This window comes from Oryctolagus cuniculus, chromosome 2 (genome assembly GCF_051225735.1).
Source record: "Oryctolagus cuniculus isolate XC-2025 breed Fujian yellow rabbit chromosome 2, ASM5122573v1, whole genome shotgun sequence".
In the NCBI taxonomy this organism is placed as follows: domain Eukaryota; kingdom Metazoa; phylum Chordata; class Mammalia; order Lagomorpha; family Leporidae; genus Oryctolagus; species Oryctolagus cuniculus.
The window spans coordinates 134,607,943-134,623,876 of NC_142868.1; the positions used below are offsets into that span (position 1 = coordinate 134,607,943).

The window sequence follows — 15,934 nt, forward strand, 5'->3', positions numbered from 1 at the left end:
ACCATCCCATTTCAAATGTCAAGGCAGCACATAATAATGAATCTTAATTTCTGGTCCTCTGTCACAAAAGTACCCCTCAAGAGCTCAGTCTTACTGGTAGGAATGAGATGAAACCAAGTAATTAAAATGGTGCAATTAAGCACATCAGTAGAAATTATTCATAAAGATAACAAGGCAAAGAGAAAGGATGTCAGGGGAGAAAGGCTGCAAAGGAAGAGCACAAGAAGGAAACTATCTCTACCCAGAGCCCACCTGCAGAGTGGAAGACTTGCCCCAAGTATGGCAAGGTGAGAACACTAGGATCCCACTGTCTGTAATTACATCAGCTTGCTTATAGGGCAGAGGTCCACTCCAAGAAAACCATACTACCATCCTAATCTAGCACCAAAGCCACAGAGAAGGTTGTGTTATTTCAAAAGAAGTGGATTGCTCTATCTGTCCAAGGTCCAGAGCAGTGCCACAAAGGTTCTGTCCAGGAGAGATAAACTATAAGAACAGAGAGCCCCACACATCTCCACAGGCACACGGACTATATTTGAAACATAGCACGAAGAAGCTCAAGCCTAAGGACAATGGCAAAAACAAAGGAAATCTTGGTGGTAAGCAATTTAAAGGAAGCTGGTAGCTACATGACAACAAGCAAGCCCATAAATAAGCTAGAGGTTTAAAAGGGAGAAGTAGGGACTGGCACTGAAGCAAAGTGGGGTTAAGCTGCCACCTGCAGTGTTAGCATCCTATAAAGGTGCTAGTTTGAGTCCTAGCTGCTTCACTTCCAACCCAGGTTCCTGCTAATGTGCCTGGGATAGCAGCAGAGGATGGCCCAGGTGGTTGGGCCCCTGCACCCACATGGGAACCTGGAAGAAGTTCTCGGCTCCTGGCTTCAGCCCAGCCTAACCCCCAGCCATTGTGGCCATTTGGGGAGTGAATCAGCATATGGAAGACCTCTCTCTCTCGGTCTCTCCCTCTCTGTGTAACTCTGCCTTGCAAATAAATAAAATAAATCTTTCATAAAATAAGAGGAAGAAGCAGTGAAACAGAAAACTAAGAAAAGCCTTCCTGCCGGCGCCGCGGCTCACTAGGCTAAGCCTCCGCCTTGCGGCACCGGCACACCAGGTTCTAGTCCCGGTTGGGGCACCGGATTCTGTCCCGGTTGCCCCTCTTCTAGGACAGCTCTCTGCTGTGGCCAGGGAGTGCAGTGGAGGATGGCCCAAGTACTTGGGTCCTGCACCCCATGGGAGACCAGGAGAAGTACCTGGCTCCTGCCGTTGGATCAGCGCGGTGCGCCGGCCGCAGCACACCGGCCGCGGCGGCCATTGGAGGGTGAACCAACGGCAAAGGAAGACCTTTCTCTCTGTCTCTCTCTCTCACTGTCCACTCTGCCTGTCAAAAAAAAAAAAAAAAAGAAAAGCCTTCCTGAAGTCAGAAGACTGAAGACCTTTCTAAAAGATTACCTAACAAAAAGGCCTAGTGTTAACTAGATCAGATTGTGGAGCAATTTACACTCCAAACTAGTTTGCTACTTGTTATTTGTGGCTAAAAGGTGATACCATTAGGGGATGACAAGACAGAAACTTAATAGGAAGATCAAAGAAAGAGATAGTAAAAAAGAACAGAGCAGAAAGCACCGTCACACTGATGGGGAAAGAACAATTCAAGGAAACTAAACACATGCCAAAGCCTGTGCTTCTGATGGCAAAATCAGAAGGTGCACACTGTGAAGCAGACTTCACTGAACTAATCCCAGACAGACAGTAACTTAAAAGGAAAACATCAGGAAAGGATCAGTACACAGAGTTGCAACAAGAGATCTAAAATATACAGTTAGTAACAAAACACTGAGATAGCCAAAAAAAAAAGTGTGACTCATTCATACAGGAAAAAAGCAAGCAACAGTAACTGCCTCTGAGAGGATCCACATGTTGGATTTAGTGAGTAAAATCTTAAAATGTTATGTAATATATGTATATTCAAACAGAAGAAACCCACGCTTAAGGAGTTAAAGGTGGTATGTCAATATCCCCAAAACAGAGAAAGACATAGAACTTGAAAAAAAAAAAAAATGGAAATTGGGGATTGAAATGTATAAAAACTGAAATGTAAAATTCATTAATTCATTAGAGGCTCAAAAGTAGACATAGGTAGGCAGAAAAAGGAATCAGAAAACATGAAGATAAATCAATAGAAATTATACAAGCTGAAGAACAGAAAAAAGAATGAAGAAAAATGAACAAAGGCTCAGTGACCTATGATTTGAGAGTTAATGCACTGATAAATGTGTACTGAAGGTCAGAGAATAACAACTGAGTCAGAAAAGACTAAGGAGCAGAAAAAACACTCAACTGACAGGAGGAAGAAGATGAGGAGGAGGATAGAATAGAGTCCTACAGGAGTAAAGTTTCTGGATCATACTAGAATTAAATAAATATAAATTGGAAATATATTCTAAAAGTTAAGAAATATTATATGCCCTAGATCAATCACTCATACAACCTAAAAGACACTAGCTAGGAAATCACAAAGAAATTAAAGTTTCACACTAAAATTTATTTACATAGTGAAATAGAAATCAGTAAAGGAAAAGCCATGAGACCAATAGAAAACAGCCAATCAGGAAAATGTCATCCAACCATACCACTGATGACACTGTGAACAGAGTAAGCAAGCACAACAAAAACTGAAGCTTGCCAGACTGCATTAAAAATTAAAAATTAAAAACATGTATGTGCTGTTTATAGGAGATACATTTTAGGCTGAAAGATAGAAGTAGGTTAAAAGTGACAGGATTAAAAAAAAAGATAAATCATACAAACAGCAACTATGACAGCCGGAGTGTATATTAACTTAAAACACTTTAAAATAAACAAAAAATGCTACTAGAAAGAAGAATTATAATAATACAAAGGTCAATTTATCTGGAATATATAATAATTATAAATATATATGGCCCTCATACCATCATTCCAAAAACATCAAGCAAATCTGAGAGAAGGGAGAAAAATAATCATAAAGATTTCAATACTCTACTTTTGCAAATGGAGACAACAACCAGGCAGAGCAACAAGGATACAGAAGACTGGAACACATAAACCCAAGAGAACAAAGAGACATCTATAGAACACACTACTTAACAACAGCAGAATACAGTCTTCTCAAGCATAAAGTACATTCTACAGTATAAACTATATGCTAGCACATAAAATAGCCTTAATAAAACTTAAAAGAACTGAAATCACACAAAGTATATTTTCCAACAAAAACTGACTCTAGTAATAAACCAACAGCATTAGGAAATTCATTAATATATGGAAATCACACAACACATCCCTAAATAACCAGAGTCAATGAAGAAAAATCACAATAGAAACTAGAAAATAATTTTAGACAAATTAAAACAAGAACATGGAAAACTAAAACACAGGGCAGGCAGCTAAAGGAGTGCTTAAAATTGATAAATTTCTACTTAATATTTGTATATAAAAAAAAGAAAGGTCTTAAATCAACAGCCCAAATATCCATCAGAAGAAAAAGGACCAGGCACAAACAAAGCCCAAAACAAATGGAAGTAAGAAAATAATAAAGACTAAAATGGAAATAAGTAAAAATTAGAAAAGCAGCAAAAAATAGAAATTGTCTCAGGGGAAACCCAAACACAAGGACACCACAGGAAATTCTACTGTCTGAAAATACAGCTATAGCAAATAGTAAACAGTCTAATTCCTAGACAGCTAAAATCCCAAGCTAAAGGCCTATTTATCCTAGTTCCTTTTACCTACTACAACCAGTGTTCAACAAAAAATTATAAGGCATGTTAAAAGTTATAAAATAGTCTAAATATAACCAGGCCAAATTAATTTTTCTTTTCCACTTCATATCTGATGATTAGGGCCAGCGTCATGGAATAGCAGGTAAAGCCGCTGCTTCCTAAACTAGCATCCCATATGCGCACAGGTTCACGTACCGGCTACTCCACTTTGGATCCAGCTCCCTGCTAAAGGCCTGGGAAAGCAGTGGAAGATGGCCTCCCAACATACCATAGGCTCTGGGGCTCAAGCTGCCTAGATGGAGCACCTACAGACAGCTGGCTTGGGGAACATCTGCCTCTCTGTGGACCAGACAGGCTGGTGAAGCAGAGCAGAACTTTTGCACCCAGCAACTGTGGGAGCCTTGTGTGCTGAGGCTGTGGGAACCCAGTGGGTGCACGAGAGAACACAGGGTATGACTGGGTCTCTGGGCAATCACTGTGTGCAGCTCCACACTCTCAGAGTTCCCTGGTTGCCTGGGGCAGGTCACTGTAACAGGAAGCATGCTCAGAATGAGGATGGCATAGGTCACTTGGTGCAGCTCATACAGTGGCATGAATGAGTGTTACACTCACTGGAGGCTAAAACCTGGGCACTGCTCACCTTAGAGGAGAGAAGGTAAAGGTGTGATCACACCAATAAAAAGTAACCATTCTCCTCCTCCTGTTAACAAGAAGAGATCTAGTTTGCCCTACCTAGGTGTTGACCTGGATACTTGCCTCACCCGGGAGCATTCACCAGAGGCCCCTGGCCACACCAAGCACACACCTCTTGGTATTCACTCAAAGTACAGACATTCCACTAAGCATAGTTCAAAGATAAAACACATCAGAAGAAAAAACCAATTAAGTATGTCCACAAATGCCTAAAAATAAATGCAGAAATTCAAGAAACAAGAATAAGGAAGGCATCATTACTCACCAAAGGAACACAACATTTCAATATTAGAATGTGAAAATGAAGAGATTGATGAAATGCTGGAAATGGAATTCAAAAGATTAATCATAAGATTATTCAAAAATGGCCGGCACCGCGGCTCACTAGGCTAATCCTCCGCCTTGCAGCGCCAGCACACCGGGTTCTAGTCCCGGTCGGGGTGCCAGATTCTGTCCTGGTTGCCCCTCTTCCAGGCCAGCTCTCTGCTGTGGCCAGGGAGTACAGTGGAGGATGGCCCGAGTACTTGGGCCCTGCACCCCATGGGAGACCAGGATAAGTACCTGGCTCCTGCCATCGGATCAGCGCGGTGTGCCGGCCGCAGCGCGCCAGCCACGGCGGCCATTGGAGGGTGAACCGACAGCAAAGGAAGACCTTTCTCTCTGTCTCTCTCTCTCACTGTCCACTCTGCCTGTCAAAAAAATAAAAAAATAAAAAAAAAGATTACTCAAAAGCAAGCAGAAGCAAATCCACAAAGAAATCCACACATGACATGAACGAAAATTTTTCCCTTGAAATTGAGATTTTAAAGAGAAATCAAAATGAAATATTTGAAATGAAAAATGCAATAGATCAAATAAAAAATGTGGTGGAAAGCCTTAACAACAGACTTGGTGAGGCAGAAAAAAGAGTATCTGAGTTAGAAAACAAATATTTGGAAATTTTTCAGTCAGACCGAAAAAAGAAAAAATTAGAAAAATTAAAAACGGTGTTGGAGATTTATGGGAAACTATCAAACAACTCAACACACAGGCCTTAGAAGTTCCTGAAGATCTGGAAAGAGAGAATGGACTAGATGGTCTGTTTAGTGAAGTAATTACAAAAAAAACTTTCCTAATTTGGTGAAAGAAAAGAATATCCAAATGTAGGAAACACACAGAACTCCTAATAGACATGACCAGAAAAGAACTTCACCATGATAGATTGTAGTCAAACTCTCCTCAGCAAAACAAAGATTCTAGGGCCAGCGCTGTGGTGCAGTGGGTTAACGCCCTGACCTGAAGCGACGGCATCCCATGTGGGTGCTAGTTCTAGTCCCAGCTGCTCCACTTCCGATCCAGCTCTCTGCTCTGGCCTGGGAAAGCAGTAGAAGATAGCCCAAGTCCTTGGGCCACTGCACCCATGTGGGAGACCCAGAGGAAGTTCCTGGCTCCTGGCTCCGGATAGGTGCGGCTCCGGCTACTGCAGCCAGTTGGGGAGTGAACCATCATAGGGAAGACCTCTCTCTCTCTCTCTCTCTCTCTCGCTGCCTCTCCTCTCTCTGTGTAACTCTGAGTTTCAAATAATAAATAAATCTTTAGGCCGGCGCCGCGGCTCACTAGGCTAATCCTCCGCCTTGCGGCGCCGGCACACCGGGTTCTAGTCCCGGTTGGGGCACCGGATTCTGTCCCGGTTGCCCCTCTTCCAGGCCAGCTCTCTGCTATGGCCAGGGAGTGCAGTGGAGGATGGCCCAGGTGCTTGGGCCCTGCACCCCATGGGAGACCAGGAAAAGCACCTGGCTCCTGGCTCCTGCCATCAGATCAGCGCAGTGCGCCGGACGCAGCGTGCGGGCCGCGGCAGCCATTGGAGGGTGAACCAACGGCAAAGGAAGACCTTTCTCTCTGTCTCTCTCTCTCACTGTCCACTCTATCAAAAAAAAAAAAAAATCTTTAAAAAAAATTCTAAAATGTGCAAAGAGAGAAACATTCAAAGGATCTCCAATTAGATTCACAGCTGACTTATCAGAAACTCTTCAGGCTACGAGAGAATGGAGAGACCTAGTCCAAGTTTTAAGAGGAAAAAAAACTGTCAACCCAGAATACTGTTACCTGCAAAGCTCTCATTTATGAATGACGTTTATTTCATAACAAACATAGATTGAAAAAATTTGTCACCACTCATGCAGCTTTACAAAGGATGCTTAAGGATGTACTACACACAGAAATACAGAAAGATAGCCATCATTATGAAAGAATGTGAAGGCAGAAAATCTCCCAGTAAAAGTAAAAGAAATCTACAGTAAACAACAGGAATATTAACAGAAAATGGCAGGGCCAAGTTGTTACTTATCAATAGTCACCTTGAATGTAAATGGCCTCAATTTTCCAATTAAAAGATACAGACTGGCCAAATGGATAAAAACAAGACCTATCTATTTGCTGCCTATAAGAAACACATCTCACCAACAAAGATACAGAGACTGAAAGTGAAAGGATGGAAAGAGATATTCCATGCTAATACAAATCATAAAAGGGCAGGTGTTGCCATTCTAATATCAGACAAAATAGACTTTAACACAAAAACTGTTAAGATGAAGAAGGGCATTATGTAATGATTAAGGGATTAATTTTCTGACCACAATTGAATGAAGCTGGAAATTAACAAAAAAAAAACTCTAGATCATATGCAAACACATACAGACTGAACAGCACACTCCTGAATGAACAGTGGGTCATAGAAGAAATCAAAGAGAAATCAAAAAAATTCTGGTAACAAAGGAGGATAATACATCATGTCGAGTGAATAGGATCTCTATGGAGGTGGCTTAGGCGATATCCCTGAGCTGAGAGCATCACCCTGTCCCCGCATCCCTCTTCCCTCTGTTTTGTTTTTTATTCTCCTCCCTTCCCTCCCCTCTCCCGTCCGCGACGACTGGCTCTTGACCCTGTTCAGGCCTCAGCGAAGGCTTTTGGTTACTTCCCTTCCTACCCCATCCTTTAATTTTATTCTTTTGAAGAGTCTGCATTTCAAGCTGCCATGGTGGAGAGTATGATTGCAGAAGGGAGTACTCCTTATTTCAGCACTTTGCTGTGGCCTGGGAAAGCAGTGGAAGATGGCCCAAGTGCTTGGGACTGTGCATCCATGAAGCTCCTGGCTCCTAGCTTCACATCGGCACAGCTCCAGCCGTTGCAGCCATTTAACAAGTGAACCAGCAGATGGAAGACCTCTCTCTTCTATCTTTATCTCTGTAACTCTGCCTCTCAAGTAAATTAATACATCTTAAAACAAAAAATACATCATGTCAAAAAATTTATGGGATATAGCAAAAGAAATGTTAAGAAGGAAATTTATAGCAATTGGTGCCTACATGAAAAAAATGGAAATGTATCAAATAAATGAACAATGAATGCACCTCAAGGACCTAGAAAAACAACAAACCAAACCCAAAATTAGCAGGAGGAAAGAAATAATTAAAATTAGGCCGGTGCCGCGGCTCACTAGGCTAATCCTCCACCTTGCGGCGCCGGCACACCGGGTTCTAGTCCCCGTCGGGGCAATGGATTCTGTCCCGGTTGCCCCTCTTCCAGCCCAGCCCTCTGCTGTGGCCAGGGAGTGCAGTGGAGGATGGCCCAAGTGCTTGGGCTCTGCACCCCATGGGAGACCAGGATAAATACCTGGCTCCTGCCATCGGATCAGTGCGGTGCGCCGGCCGCAGCGCGCTGGCCACGGCGGCCATTGGAGGGTGAACCAACGGCAAAGGAAGACCTTTCTCTCTGTCTCTCTCTCTCTCACTGTCCACTCTGCCTGTCAAAAAAAAAAAAAAAAAAAAAAGAATTAAAATTAGAGAAAAAATAAATAAAATGGAAACAACAAAAAAAAAAACACAAAAGATTAGTGAAAAAAAAAATAAACAAAATTGATACACCATTGACCCTACTAACCAAAGAAAGAGAAGAGCCAAATCAGTAGAATCAGAAATGAAAAGGGAGATATAACAACAGATACCACAGAATTAAAAAAGAAACATCAGAAAGTACTACAAAGAGCTGTAGTACTTGGGAAACCTAGAAGAAATGCATAGATTCCTGCACACATACAATCTACCAAAATTGAGTCATGAAAACACAGAAAACCTAAACAGACCAATAACCAAGATGGGGACCGAATCAGTAATAAAGACCCTCCCAACAAAGAAAAGCCCAAGACCAGATGGCTTTGCCAGATGGCTGAATTCCTTCAGACATTAAAAGAACTGATTCCAATTCTTCTCAAGCTATTCAAAACAACTGAAAGGGAGGGTATCTTCCCAAACTCCTTCTATTAAGCCTGTATCACCTTAATTCCTAAACCAACCAATATTCCTGATGAACATAGATGCAAAAATCCTCAACAAAATATTAGCTAATCAAATCCAACAGCACATCAGATCATTCAACTGGACCAAGTGGAATTTATCCCTGGTATGTAGAGATAGTTCAATACTCACAAATCAATCAATGTGCTACATCGCATTAACAAAATGAAGAACAAAAACCATATGAGTATCTCAATAGATGTAGAGAAAGTATCTGATAAAATACAACTTCCTTTCATGATGAAACTTTAAGCAAATTGTGCATAGCAGGAACATTCCTCAAAACAATCAAGGCAATTTTTGAAAAACCCATGACTAGAGAGCTTCACTGATCAATTCTACCAGACATTTAAAGAACTCACTCCAAGACTTCTTAAGCTATACAAAATAATTGAAAGGGAGGGAATCCTTCCAAACTCCTTCTGTGAAGCCAGCATCATCTTAATTCCTAAACCTGAAAAAGACCCAAAATAGAAACAAAGACCAATTTCCCTGATGAACTTAGATGCAAAATACTCAATGAAACACTAGCCAATTGAATCCAACAATACATCAGAAAGATCATTCACCCAGACCAACTGAGATGTATCCCTGGAATGTAGGAATGGTTCAATATTCATAAATTAATCAATGTGATACATCACATTAACAAACGGAAGAAGAAAAACCATATCATTACTTCAATAGATGCAGAGAAAGCATTTGATAAGATACAACATCCTTTCTTGACAAAACCCTTAAGCAAACTGGGTATAGAAGGAACATTCCTCAACACAATCAAAACAATATATAACCAACCCATAGCCAGCATCCTACTGAATGGGGAAAAGTAGGAAGCATTCCCACTAAGATCCAGAACCAGACAAGGATGCCCACTCTCATCACTGCTATTCCATATAGTCCTGGAAGTTTTAGCCAGAGCCATTAGGCAAGAAAAAGAAATCAAAGGGATACAAATTAGAAAGGAAGAAGTCAAACTATCCCTATTTGCAGATTACATGATTCTATATAAAGGAGATCCAAAAGACTCCACTAAGAGATTATTGGAACTCATAAAGGAGTTTGGTAAAGTGGCAGGATATGAAATTAACACACAAAGATCAACAACCTTTGCAAGCACAGACAATGTCATGGCTGAGAAAGAACTTTTAGGATCAATCTGATTCACAATAGCTACAAAAAGAATTAAAAACCTTGGAATAAATTTAACCAAGGATTTCAAAGATCTCTATGATGAAAAGTACAAAACATTAAAGAAAGAATAGACAAAAAAAAATGGAATAAACACTTCCATGTTCATGGATTAGAAGAATTAATATCATCAAAATGTCCATATTGTGCCCAGCACTGTGATGTAGCAGTTAAAGCCAGCACCTGCAGTGCCAACACCCCAAATGGGCGCTGGTTCAAATCCCGGCTGCTCCACTTCTGATCCAGATCTCTGCTATGGCCTGGGAAAGCAGTAGAAGATGGCCCAAGTCCTTGGGCCACTGCACCCATGTGGGAGACCTGAAGAAGCTCCTGGCTCCTGGCTTCAGATCGGCTCAGCTCCAGCCGTTGCAACCAACTGGGGAGTTAACCAGTGGATGGAAGACCTCTCTCTCTGCCTCTTCTTCTCTCCTGTGTAATTTTTACTTTCAAATAAACAAATAAATAATACAACTTTAAAAAAAATAAAAAACAAAATGTCCACACTTCCAAAGCAATTTACAGATTCAATGCAATATCAATCAAAATACCAAAGACATTCTTTGAGATCTAGAAAAAATAATGCTGAAATTCATTTAGAAACACTGGAGACCTCAAATAGCTTAAGAAATTTTTTTTTTTTTTTGACAGGCAGTTAGCCAGTGAGAAAGAGAGACACAGAGAAAGGTCTTCCTTCCATTGGTTCACTCCCAAAATGGCTGCTATGGCTGGTGCACTGCACCAATCCGAATCCAGGAGCCAGGTGCTTCCTCCTGGTCTCCCACGTGGGTGCAGGGCCCAAGGACTTGGGCCATCCTCCACTGGCTTCCTGGGCCACAGTAGAGAGCTGGACTGGAAGAGGAGCAACTGGGAAAGAACCGGCACCCCAACAGGGACTAGAACCCAGGGTGCCGGCGCCACAGGCGGAGGATTAGCCTAGTGAGCCATGGCGCCAGCCTAGAAATCTTACACAACAAAAATTAAATGGGAGGCATCACAATACCAGATTTTAAGACATACTACAAGGCAGTTAAAATAAAAACAGCCTGGTACTGGTACAAAAACAGATAAACCAATGGAATAGAATAGAAACGCCAGAAATCAATCCAAGCATCTACAACCAACTTTTTTTTTTTTTTTTTTTTTTTTTTTTTTTTTGAGAGGCAGAGTGGACAGTGAGAGAGACAGACAGAAAAGGTCTTCCTTTGCCGTTGGTTCACCCTCCAATGGCCGCCGTGGCCAGCGCGCTGCGGCCGGCGCACCGCACTGATCCGATGGCAGGAGCCAGGTACTTATCCTGGTCTCCCATGGGGTGCAGGGCCCAAGCACTTGGGCCATCCTCCACTGCACTCCCTGGCCACAGCAGAGGGCTGGCCTGGAAGAGGGGCAACCGGGACAGAATCCGGTGCCCCGACCGGGACTAGAACCCGGTGTGCCGGCGCCGCAAGGCGGAGGATTAGCCTAGTGAGCCACGGCACGGGCCTAGGCCAAGGCTTTAACCTGCTGCACCACAGTGCTGGCCCCCTCCTCCCACTATTTATTCCATCCTATCTCAACTTTTCCTCTGTGCTTTTTGAAACCACACTGTTATTTAATAAACAACTTTTATCAAATTTGTCATTTTAAAAATTCATTTTTTTTAATCTTAAAAAACAAAACAAACAAAAAAAAAAACCCGGGGCCAGTGCTGTAACATCGTAGGCTAAGCCTCTGCCTTCTGTGCCAGCATCCTATATGGGTGCCATTTCATGTCCAGCTGCTTCTTTTCTGATCCAGCTTCCTGCTATGACATGGGAAAGCAGTGGAAGATGGCCCAAGTGCTTGGGCCCCTGCACCCATGTGGGAGATCCAGAATAAGCTCCTGGCTTAGGATCAGCTCAGCTCCTGCCATTGTTGCCATTTGGGGAGTGAACCAGTAGATGGAAGGCCTTTCTGTCTCTCCCTCTCTCTGTCTGTAACTACCTCTCAAAGAAATTAAATCTTTTTTTTTAAATTGTTAAAAAATTTTAAAATCTTAGTTTTCTCACTTACAATACTACTGCCTGTGCAACCTTCCACCACATACAATGGATACTAGAAATGAAGAGATGGAAGTTGAAATTTTTTTTTATTTTTATAGAGTTAGAGAGAGAGAGAGAGAGAGAGAGACAGAGGCAAAGGTCTTCCTTCTGTTAGTTCATCCCCCAAATGGCTGCAACAGCCGGCGCTGCGCTGATCTGAAGCCAGGAGCCAGGTGCTTCTTCCTGGTCTCCCATGTGGGTGCAGGGCCCAAGCACTTGGGCCATCCTCCACTGCCTTCCCGAGCCACAGCAAAAAATGCCAGCATAGATGAGGGCACAATATAGTCTGGGCTCTTTTTACAGAGGAATGCATTGTTGGGGTAACCCAGTTTCTTTCCAAAATTGGTTCAGTGCCTAAAAGGATCTTGGGGTGCTCCAGCAGTAAATTCCTAACATGTCTGTGACGTGAGCAGGGACTTCTTGTGTATCCTAACCCCACCTAGCAAAACGCCTCTTGGTCCAATGCCTAGTTCCCTTTATAAGGCCATACATTTCTGTGTTTTACACTATCTGTGTCACATGCCTGCTGCACTCGAACATCTCAATGAACTAGCTACTGTTTTCTCTTTTGTTTTGGCTCTTCAAAATACATCTCCAACTCTGCTGTGCCTCTCATAATGATATTCTTCTAGTCGTCCACAGTCCCTTCACACCAATGATTTTTATTCATCTTCTATTATTGAATCCCTTGGCCATCTCATGGACCTAATAGTCCTTTAACTTGATCTTCACTTCAATCTAACTCAATCTGAACAAAATCACTCACTTTTCTAGCTCCCTATAATTTACTCCCACTCATCAAATCAACTTCATAAATAGATCTCTGGGCTTTCAATTTCCTCCCAGATTAACAACCTTAATGGTTTCTCTTCCCCTATATAGGCTGAAACCAATAGTTGATCAACTCCTCTCTCACTGATTCCCTTCCATTGCTATCCTTCTACCAAACCCACTCAATGAAACCCTCAATCTTTCAATCACTGTAATTCACCTTCTTCATTCATGAGAGGGAAAAAAAAAAAAATCAGATAATCTACACAGGCCAATGTTATTAAATCATTATCTCCAACCTCAGCTTACTTAGAATTAGCTGACAAATCTTTTACTTGTCCTTGGACGGTTCCATCTCACATTCACTTCAACATAAATTCTAAGTCTTCATTCACTATGCCACTCTCCTTAAGGCCCCTAACTTACCTCACTTTCCTCAGCATATAATCTTGCTCAAAAATTGATCTCTTACAAAATTGTCTACATCCATTTTTGTGTACTTGAGCTCAATCAATTCCTTTTTCCTTTTATGTTACGTAAAGAATACAGAAACAGGCCGGCGCCGCGGCTCACTAGGCTAATCCTCCGCCTAGCGGCGCCGGCACACCGGGTTCTAGTCCCGGTCGGGGCGCCGGATTCTGTCCCGGTTGCCCCTCTTCCAGGCCAGCCCTCTGCTGTGACCAGGGAGTGCAGTGGAGGATGGCCCAGGTGCTTGGGCCCTGCACCCCATGGGAGACCAGGAAAAGCACCTGGCTCCTGGCTCCTGCCATCGGATCAGCGCGCTGCGCCGGCCGCAGCGCGCCGGCCGCGGCGGCCATTGGAGGGTGAACCAACGGCAAAAGGAAGACCTTTCTCTCTGTCTCTCTCTCTCACTGTCCACTCTGCCTGTCAAAAAAAAAAAAAAAAAAAAAAAAAAAAAAAAAAAAAAGAATACAGAAACAAACTACTCTACTACTAGACTCCTCTATGTCCTCTATGTAATTCAGTTCTAAAAATTGTGAAGGAGAAAGCAACAAAAAAATCAAATGGTTCAGCTAATAAAAGATTTGGTGACTTGCTAGAGTCTCAATGTATGTGTTCCTCAGAAATTTATATGTTGAAATCCTAATCTACAAGACATTTGGAGGCTGGACCTTTGGAAAGCAACTAGATCATGAAGGCTGTGTCGATTATACAAAAGACCTCAGAGACATCAGAAACAGGCCTTTACTACACTGAATCTGCCTATACCTGGATCTTGGACTTTCTAGCCTCTAAAATTATGAAAAATTGATTTGTATTCTTTATATGAGAAATTTGAGGTACTGAGGTAGTGAAGTGGACTAAGATTTATAAACACATCTGATGCAAATAATTCATATTATAGGAATTTAAAAATAAAAAATTATTTAGGCACAGTAAGATACTTTTCATAAACTAGCCATAAGGTGGACATTTAATATCTCCTTTTACTACATACCTGCTAAATGTCTGAGAGTCTTTGGCACAGTGTCAGGAGATACCCTCAACATTCTGAGATTTGAAGAATGATATTCTGACTCTCTGGTTGGCTCATGAGGAACAAATGGAGGCAATATAGATGAAAAAGACTGATTAATGCCCAGATTAGAATGACTTACCTATGAAATGAGAAAAGAAATTAAGAAAATAAGATATTACTTTCAGACTTCATCTGCTCAAGAACCCTCTGGCAATATCTGACAAAAACAGATGGGCAATGGAACCAGAGAACACTGCCAATTTACCATTTTCTAGTACAAACACACAAAATGATAATATAAATACAGAGAGGGAATGCATAAATCCACAAGTATGCTGTTCACTTGGAAAGAGGATAGTGAGTTCTCTTTAAGGACTCTCACTAGTGTGGATATTAAGCAACTCAATATCATTAATGGAGAAAAGCTGGTTCTTGTCATTTTCAAGATACCTCTGAAGTCAAATTTTTCAGGAGCTTCTAAATAGGAATATTTGAATATTCCAGGGATACTCCTCTTTTAAAACTAGAGAAGGTAAAAAGTACCATCATTTGAACTAACATCCCATGAATGAGTTCAACCTTAACACAATCCTAAAGACTCTTGTTAACACAACACTGAAGAGTTAGAGTGTCTCAAAATGAAAGGCTTGGGAGCTCAGTGGATGACATGAGATACCACAGCACTCATTAAGTCTTATGGTCTATCAAATATAAACATTTCTTTTATATCAACTTCTAGTAAGTTAATGGAGCATATTCCTGGATAGCAGATGAGGACCAGGTTACAAGTCACAAGTTGCTATTAGAAGATTTAAATGGGCCTTTAACATCCAATACCAATGTTGAACTGAAGTATTCCTTTCCCCATTTATAAGTATAAAGAAATAAACTTACAGCCTCTTGATAATTGCTCTCTTCCTCGGATGGCTGTTGTGAAGCAGGTTGACAATCCTGGGAGCTGTCACAAAGATCATCGAGCAAATTTTCTAAAGCTGCTAGCTCAGTGCACTCACCAGTCACATCATGTTGCTCACATGTCTGGGAAATGGTAAAGAGTAAAATAAAAACAAGTAATACCATTTCCTGAAATAATACTGGAGAAGACCATGCTTCCCACAACTATCACATTATTGTGCCTCACCTCTCTTTGTAGTTCAGCAACTCTTTGACTGCACGCAACAGCATTTTCATCTGGGTTACAGCACTCAGTACCATCATCCACTGTAATGATCTCAGACGCAGCCTTCCCCTGCGGGCCCTCTACAAAATAGGGGTCATTTTGCATAATTGTATGAATACTAAAACTGGACTCAACTCCTGTAGGCTGAGGAATCTCACTTTGGCCTATATCAGCTTTCAGCAACGTCTCTTGGCCAACTGTAGTTAATGATGCATCTTTTGTCAGTGGTAAAGCACCTTGTGACTCTGCATCACATGCCACCAAGTTTGCCGAAGAGCTGCTTCCTACAGCTGCAGATAGACCTTCAGTGGTGTCACTAAAGTCTACATCCTGACCCAAACTACAGTGTGAGGATTCTATAACTTCTTCAAAGGTTTGCTGCTTTAAATCTTGTAAAACCAAAGAACCAGAAGTTGATACTTTCATTGAATAAATATCGTTTGAAGATCCTACCTTCTCTGCAAGGTC

At 41.8% G+C, this 15,934-nt stretch overlaps 1 protein-coding gene across 13 annotated transcripts in view; it reads right to left on the reverse strand.

The window, feature by feature from the left end:
* Positions 1-15,934, reverse strand: part of ALMS1 (ALMS1 centrosome and basal body associated protein) — a 171,111-nt gene that overhangs the window by 113,155 nt on the left and 42,022 nt on the right. For all 13 annotated transcript variants that reach the window (XR_016230267.1, XR_016230269.1, XR_016230270.1 and 10 more), the window contains 3 exons: positions 15,428-15,546; positions 15,181-15,324; positions 14,266-14,425 (listed from right to left, as the gene is read on the reverse strand). Coding sequence is in view for 8 of the 13 variants with exons in the window: in XM_089327538.1 (XP_089183664.1) it covers positions 14,266-14,425; positions 15,181-15,324; positions 15,428-15,546 (423 nt within the window). In the remaining 5 variants the exon portion in view is untranslated. The remainder of the gene's footprint in view (positions 1-14,265; positions 14,426-15,180; positions 15,325-15,427; positions 15,547-15,934) is intronic.